Source organism: Psammomys obesus, unplaced genomic scaffold, assembly GCF_907164565.1.
Source record: "Psammomys obesus unplaced genomic scaffold, mPsaObe1.curated_primary_1811, whole genome shotgun sequence".
Lineage (NCBI taxonomy): Eukaryota > Metazoa > Chordata > Mammalia > Rodentia > Muridae > Psammomys > Psammomys obesus.
This window is the reverse complement of record NW_026596057.1, coordinates 25,204,710-25,213,334: the sequence shown is the minus strand read 5'-3', so window position 1 is coordinate 25,213,334 and position 8,625 is coordinate 25,204,710. Positions and strand designations below refer to the sequence as shown.

General features: G+C 32.4%; 1 protein-coding gene across 1 annotated transcript in view; it reads right to left on the bottom strand.

Annotated features, from left to right (window-relative positions):
* Rgs18 (regulator of G protein signaling 18) overlaps nt 1–8,242 on the bottom strand; it is a 16,135-nt gene extending 7,893 nt beyond the window's left edge. Inside the window, exons 1-3 of the mRNA XM_055624635.1 lie at nt 7,961–8,242; nt 7,412–7,513; nt 6,387–6,448 (exon numbers count right to left, since the gene is read on the bottom strand). Of these exons, the coding sequence (XP_055480610.1) occupies nt 6,387–6,448; nt 7,412–7,513; nt 7,961–8,079 (283 nt within the window). The 5' untranslated portion in view covers nt 8,080–8,242. The remainder of the gene's footprint in view (nt 1–6,386; nt 6,449–7,411; nt 7,514–7,960) is intronic.
* Between the last annotated feature and the right edge of the window lie 383 nt (nt 8,243–8,625).

The following is an 8,625-nucleotide window of genomic DNA, read 5'->3' as shown; positions in this document are numbered from 1 at the left end:
ACAAATAAATACTAACTCAGGAAAAGGAGGAAATAAAGAAAAAAAAACATATATTTACTTTAACTTTAAGTAACTTTTGTTTAAAAACTATATGCAGGCAACTTTGAACATCTTGTTCCTCTTACTCTGGATGTGTGTGTTAGGTTAGACCACAATGGGACCAGCTCTCACTCAGAGGACCCAGTACCCAGGCAGCCCTCCATTAGCAGAAGCGGTGAGCCCAGCTTCCAGAAGTGCTTGATTTGAACCTGGGGCCAGAATTCACTCTTGGAAGAAGCAGGCTCCATGTGTCATACAATATTAAATACTTATAAGTCTGTTTCTAAATGTAACCTCTTGCATCTGTGGTAGCATTTTTCAGATGCCAAGAAATCAAACAGAACAACAATTCAAGAAACTCTGAAGCAAGAAACTTTGGTATAGTTTAAAACCTAAATATGAGATTTAATCAGTTCTCCTTTAATAATTGCTTTCATAGGTCTGAGCTGCTATAGAATGCATAATTTCCGTTGAAATGATTTAAGAATGTAATTAATTTTTAATTAAAGGCAGATTTTTTTTAAAAAAATTATTCTTTAGCTACATTATAAAACTATTTAATCCACTTGGACACTGAACTGCCATGGGCTACATCTGTGCAAGGGTTCTAGGTTATCTCCACGAATAGTCCTTGGTTGGAGTAAGAGTCTCTGGAAAGTTCCCTGTGTTCAAATTATCTTGTTCTGTTGCTCTCCTTGTGGAGTTGGGGAGGGAGGGTGGGATCGGGAGGGGTGGAGGGAGGGGCTTATGGGGGGATACAAAATGAATAAAGTGTAATTAATAAAAAATTAAAAAAAACTATTGATAATGGTTATCATGAGTCAGGAATTTAACCTTGTGGGTGAGCCCCTTACTATTTATAAAACTTGTAGAAATAGAAATGTAAAGAATAACTTTAAAAACTACAAAATAAAAAAAAAATCTAAGGAGAAATATTCATTTCCTTCCCTGAAATTGAAGCATATGTTTCCTTGCTGCCCCTATTCAAAGTCTGACACTAATAATTTCCACATCAGTCCATATCTTTAAATCCAAGGGGCAATGACTGGCTTATTCTCTTCTCATCCTTACATATTATAAATTGTCTTCCACAAAATACTCACTAGAGCCAAAATGGAAGATATGAAAGTCCACAGCAAATGAATCATAATGAAAAGAATTAAACATTGTGAATGTTTGCAGTGACTAGGAAAAGGCTGTACATTACAATAATCAGTTAAGTATTTTCTAACTGATGGAGACTCAAAAGGTACCATTGCAAAAGGTTGCATTCTCTTTCAAATCCCTCTTTGAGAGTTTGCACCATGTCTAATGCCAGAGTCCCATATATTCTGTCTGGTATGGGCCTACAAAACTCTGACAAACTCCTGGAAAGGACTTATGTTCACTAAACAGTCTCTAACTGTAGCCAGTTACACTCTACATGCTTTGCCCTCCACTTCTCCTCTAAAACAGGAACATTTTCTTCCAATTAATAGAGAGAAGATCTAGATAATATTGGTTGAGCCTTTTCTTTTGCACCTTCTGAGCACATGTATAACACCAATATTTTAGTAAGTTCATTGAATTTCCTATCAACATGGCCCTATCCTCAGAACAAAATTTTTGTTTGAAAGAAACTTGTAGATAGCCCTTTGATAAATTTCTGCCCTTCTGTCCATCAGAGGTAGTTTTCCAACATAAAAGTCTCCCAAAGTTTGTCTTTAAACTGATTTTTCAGTTTTTTGTTAATTGTTATCCAACTGTTTCCATTTTTGTATTGTGTAAGAAGTATTGGCTTTCTCTAAATATATATGTGTATGATATACATACACAATATTTCTTTTGCATTATTTCATATAAAATATTCATGTTCGTAATGATAAGATTCACTTCTATAAAGGTGATCAATGTAATTTGAAATTAATGGCTATGAATGTCAGTTATACTGTGACATTATTTTCGATACATGAATACATTTCGATTCACTAAACATATATGTTTACATTATAGTTTACATTATAATTCAGTTTTGAACTTCAGATAAATTTCCAATAAACAAAGATTTAAAGTAAGTATATATGAACATTGTCATAGAAACAAATAAGGAGCAATAGTAATTGTTGAATTCTGTTGTGCCAAAATTTGTAATATAAGTTTACCTCATTTAAATAAAAATTTATTTTAGAGCATATTTTTATTTATATTAGGTTTTTATTCACACACATTATTTTTATGTTTTCTACATTTAATTTTCCTACCAATAATACTTTACACTAATTGATATATAATAAAATTAACAAAACTGTTTTGATATATTAACAACAGTCCTTACCACATGCATATTTAATTGGTTCAACTTTGTTATGTATTTCAGTTTTTAAAATTAAACTTTGAATAAAAAAATCATCAAAACTGGGCTTTAGAGTTGGCACAGAAGTTCATAGAACAGACAGTCCTTGCAGAGGACCCAGGTTCAGTTCCTAGCATCCACATGGAGGCTCACAGCCATATTTAACTTTAGTCCTTAAGAAAAGGAGGCCCTATTCTTACAAGAGGTGTACATACTTGCCCTCAGGCAGAACACTCATAAACATAAATAATAAAATAAATAAATAAAAACAAACTTTAAATCGATAATTATCCAAATGTCTCTTAGACACTGCTTTCTTTAAGATACAGGGATTTTTTTTTCTTTTACTCTAGTACCTGGTAACATGTTGCAATAAAGAAATGCTTTATTTTTAATTTTCAGTTTGTTAATATGGTGGATCACATTGATGGATTTCCGTATATTGAACCACCCCTGCATACCTGGGATGAAGCCTACTTGGTCATAGTGGATAATTGTTTTTAATTTTCTAAATCCTTCAGACAATGTGAAGTTTCAAGCCTAGACTGCCTGCCTGCTTGGATCTTCACTTTCACTTTGTTGAGCTAGCGAATTTCTGTGAATCCTTTGAAACGGGGGTCAAAAATGCCTATCCTGTGGTTCTATTGCTAAAGCTACTACTTCCTGTTAGTTTACACTGGTTTTTACAGCTGTTTATTTTATGAAACAATGAATTCATATTTCCACTGCACCTTGTTTGATAAATAACCTAATTTCCTGTTTGACTAAATTTATTACCTTTACACAAATATGCCATACTGAACCTGAGTAATCAACACATTTAGTTCAAAAGAACTTATATAAAATTTGAAGGATCGGGATCTTCCTTGAGAGGTGTGTGTATGTGTGCATTTTGTTTGTTTGTTTGTTTGTTTTGCTCAGGATTGCTTTTTCACTATGTATATAATTTCCCCCCAACAAACATACAGCGTCAAATTACTAGAAATGAACTGAGTTAAGTATTATAATCAAAAGTATTTTGTGTAATTATTTGAAGTTTCATAATTTAGTGTTACAATTATTTCAGTGAAAAATAATTGAATCAGTAAAAGAATTCGAGTAGCATAATTTTTAAATTTATTATAATTATTTGGTATTTTAGCCACACGAGGTGATTAGTGACATACAGTTAGATGAGTGGTGACTTTATAAAATTCACATACTTTCTTAAAATTTCACCTGTGGTAGTTGGTACTTTGTTAGTACTTCTACCACTAGGGAGAGAAAGAGTGTCACATCCTATTCAACCCATTTGTTTTTCAGTACTAGTAATAGGGAATTACAGAATCTGACATGAGAACTACTCCACATCCTAAGCATTTCTTCACTTTGGATGAATAGAGTATGATGAAATTGCTATATAGCAATTTGTTAATTAGAGTAATAAATCCAGTTCAAACATCACTTCTAATAGAAATTCCAACCCTCTTTGTTGTCTAGTTTATAACATACTGGAAATAGAAAAGGATTGTTTTAATGTGATAATTACTATAATTCATTATAGCAGCAGTCACTAGTCTTTGTATAGTTGGCACTATTTATTGGTTTCCTAACACATCATGTCATTTAATATTTTATGAATCTGTTGTTTTGATAAATAAAAAAGTCTGCAGTGTAGGAGATGAAATCCAATGTGATTATGGAATGAAATTAAGGTTATTCAACCATTTATGTTACAAAAACACCTCACACATAAAAGGGGTCTGTTCATAACTTCTATTTTAATATATAAGAACTTAATATTTTTCAGTGCATATTACTTTAAGGCTCCACAGGTAAAACCATATATGGCTACTTCTAATATATCATCATTCAATTATAAAAATTAATCTCACAATTTTAATTTATTTTCATTTATCTAGACTAAAGAATAGTATGTACAAAATGTTGGTTAAAAATATAAAAATGTAACATTTTATAAGTTAAAATTATGAAGGAAATTTTATGTGAAGTAAAATATTGACAGCAAAAACTGAAGATGACCTTACATGTGTTGTTTAAGTTACAGAACTAACTTAGTTTAATCAATAAATGAATGGGTAAGAAAATGTGAAATGCATTCATAATGAAATGTTTTGTATTCCCACAAGTAGGGTGCAGTTATCCAATCTATGACATTAAGGAGTGAAATGTGAAGATGCCATGTCAGGTATTAAGACAGGCCCTTTACATAGAACATAACCAAGTTTATCTCATAGAAGTAGAAGATAGAAGTAATCACATACTGATTAAACATTGAGAGTAGAACATTCAGAATAGACAGGCTAAAAGGGCTACAAGGTAATAGAAGATACAAAGAAGTTAGTATTTGAGTGTAAATTTAGTTCTGTTGGAAGAGAATGGCTTTTATGTTCTAACCTATAGTGCAGTGATGATTAACAATAATTTATTGTATAAATAAAAATATTGGATAAAAATATTTTAATAGCTTGATCCAGAGTGTCATGGAACCCACACTGACTTCAAACCTACTATGTAAACAATGTTGTTCTTAAGTCTCATCCTCTGGGGAGGGGCATGGGAGATGAGGGAGGGAAGGTGGGGTTGGAAGGGGAAGGAGGAGGGGGCCATAGCTGGGATATAAAGTGAATAAAGTGTAATTAATTAAAAAATTAAAAATCTGATCCTCTTCTGTCCAGCACAGAAGAAAGCATTTTTAAATGTTCCCAAAAAACAATAAAAATATTTGGCTTCATGTACACACTATGAAATGAGAAAATAAAAGGGAAATTGCTTTTTCCTACTGATGAAAGATGTAGAATTTCTGATATTCTGCTCAAATTCCCCTGGACATGAAAAACATTTCTTCTAGCACCCAGCTGAAGATAATAAGCCAACTGGATTGTGCCATGCCTAGGTATGAAGTGGTGGTCTGGCCTGTTCTTAGAATGGTCTATTGGGAAGCATGGAAGACAGAGTGCTTCAAAGAGTGAGGTAAGATACACCATTAGCGTGTAGACAAAAAAAAAAAAAAAAACAAAAAAAACAAAATCAAAACCAAAAACTCTGTGGCTGTCGACACCTGTGTATCTGGATATGGTAGTTTTACTTTCACAGATGAACAGTTAAGTAAAGAAAATAAACTCTGTGTCTTTCCATCAAGTAATAATTGCAAATTGTTGACTTTGAAACTTGAGAAAAATGAACTGAGTTCAGAAAAAAATAAATTAAAAGTTTGAAAGTAAAAGAAAAAAGAAAAAGAGTTTGAAAGGGGCAGACCAGAAAGCAAGAACCAGCTGCTTGCCTCTTATCCACACTTAGCTTGTTGAAGAATTAAGCCTGTTCTGATTCACTTTTTTCAGCCACAATGCTCAACATTAATACACTCCTGGATCTCAACTTCTCTACAAGATTCTGCCCTATGCAGGCATATGACAAAAATTAGTGAAAATGTTAGGGAATGAAACTGAAAAAGAGGAACGAGGCTTCAAGGGAGTTTTTATAGGAAGGAAAGGGAAACAGGAAATAATCCAATTAAAATATCAAAAAAATGAAAGAAAAAAATTTAAAAACTGATCTCTGATAGAGCTAGCTATAGGAATTCATAAGAATTCTGATACAAAGCTATGCTCTCATGAGGGTTCCTTAAATATTTCTCAGAATAGCTACTTCATGTCTTTAATCACTAAGAATAAAACAATGTGGACAATGTATTAAATATACATTTAATAAAACTGATTCTCTTTTAAATGTCAGGAAATTTAAAATTGAAATGAAAATGTTGTAGTGCTTAACTGGAAGAAAAGGAAAAGAAATAATACGAATGCACCAATAAAAAGTAATTCTGAATAAGTAGGAAAATTAAAAATACATCTTCCTTTAGCCTACCCTTTTCCTTAGTTACCTCTGTTGACTAGAATTTGGACTACTGACAATTACTGATATACAAATCTGATGACTATTTGTCTTTTATCATTGCAGGTATCTAAGCTTAATATTTTGTTAAAACATGAAGGTTTGGTGAAATACCACTAACCTCTATGAGAAAGCAGTTTGTCAAATGATTCAGCCCATTTCACTGCTTCTTCAGGGCAGACTCTGTGCAGAAAAAAAGTTTGATGATGGAGTGAGCAGACTTTTGACTTCTGAGTCCCTGCTGTGACTGTAGCCTGAGCGCTCCACTGGTACTCTGTAAGATCTCCCCTTTTAGTTTTATAAGCCTAAGTCAAAATGATTTTCAACATTACTCAAGTTTTTTTTTTTTTAATTTCCCCATTAAACAAAGTGTCGCAATTGTTTTAGTTTTTAAGTAAAAGTAATCATGTATTAAGTTAAAAGTACAAGAGAAATGAGGTTGAGAGAGAGAAACTACATTTAAAAAAATCAACAAATAAGAAAGCATAAACAGGATCTTTCAAAGTCCTTTCGCCAAATAAAGAGGCAATTTCCTTGAATCTGTAACCACAATGTGCTGGTGTTTTCTTATGCATAAAGTTTGATAAAGTTTCAAGAGGGGTAACAGAAAGTGCATTCTTGATATGATTGAAGATGTTGATATAGCACAGAGTGGAATGTTTTTATATCTTTAACTAGGCATATTCAAAATTTGAGTAACTGTAAGCTAAGAGATGAGGCTACTTTTGAGGTTTTTGAGTTAAGGAAATGCTAACCAAATTACAAAATTTGCTTTATTTGTGCATTCCTTGCTGTTTGCCATGACATATTAAGAAAAAGAAATCTTCTCAGGAAAGAGATTCATAACTTCTTCTCATGGCAAATGTATAGTATTTAAACAAATTAATATTTCATCAATTTATGGGCCACAAAGTATATTATTTAAAATGTACAGGTTTATCAATTATGAGAGAAAAAATTTAAAAGATCTTGTAATAATTTGATTTATGAATGTGGTTGAATGCTGTGGTTTTTTTTAGTTTGGCGAATATAAAATTTTGAATTATGTTCATGTTACTATGTAATTTCCAATAGCATATTGATTCTTACTTAATCATTAATTACAGAATCAGAAAACAACCCTCACAAGGAATTGATGGTCCCCACCTTGTTTCTTTGGCCAAGAGGGCAGATTTACTGGTGTTAGTTTCTCCGTGGAATTCAGGCCTCTGCAGAAGAAGACTTAATCTATTTCTTTTCTCTTTAGCTCTGTAAAAGCAATAATACATTTAGGACAATCTCTGATGTCCCCGAAGTCCTATTTAACCTCCTAAATAAATTTGGAATTGATAAACGCACAGTCACCACTCAAAAAATATCTTTCTTTACTTACCAGCTCTAGTTAAACAGTAAATAGAGGAATTAGCATACAGTGCCCACGCACAATACTTCACTTCAACAACAAACAAGTATTTGAGCTTCTATTTTATTAATTATTATTTTAACGCTTTGATGTAGCTAAAATTGTTGACCTTTAAAAAATAAAACTACATTAGACTCAACATTTATTTCCAATAATAAAAAAAAGCTTCCCCCACTGTTTGCAGCACTACAATCAATATATTTTCAACAGATATTTAAACAGTAAGAGCTAACAGATATTCATCAATCATGGTTCATAAAATACAAAGTTGACTTGAATATCATCAATTTTACCTGATTTTGGCCTCGATACTTGTTTCTTCTTTTCCTGACCCATGTATTAGTTTGAAAAAAGTTTTCTCTTTTGATTCACACATATTTAATTGAGAAAAGACAACCATTGACATTTTCATATTCTGTCGCGAAGATCAAGAGATGTCAGATTTACTTAGTTCTTCTCTCTTCCACTGATGAATGCTTTTTCATAGTTAAACATAGTGAATAAAATACTATCAGGAGTCTTTCCACAGGGCTTACAAAAGGAGAAAAGACCAGGAAAGGAAGCGAAGAGCCGTGTTTCTGCCTCTGCAACGTAGAAATAAGGAACTCAAGAGTGGTCCTGTACTGAGTTGTTAAAGGAAATGATACCACACATTCTCACAACCGCTTTTGTCCGTCAAGATAAAGACCAGTATTACCACAGCGCAACTTCCCTTTCAAGCTTGCTGAGAGAGAAGTCAGTGTGAACGGTGCTGTCATTCACCATAGGACCTAATATGTCTTGTGGCAAGGCATTATCAAACATTAGCAGCTCATTTTTGCTCCCTTTAAAACCATAACTTTATTTAGTTTATAGTTAATTGACTTAAATTACATTTGTTCACATAACTCAGTGTAGTGTTGATTTATTACATTAGCTTAATATATTGCATCAATAAGGCAATAGATCACCATTTACG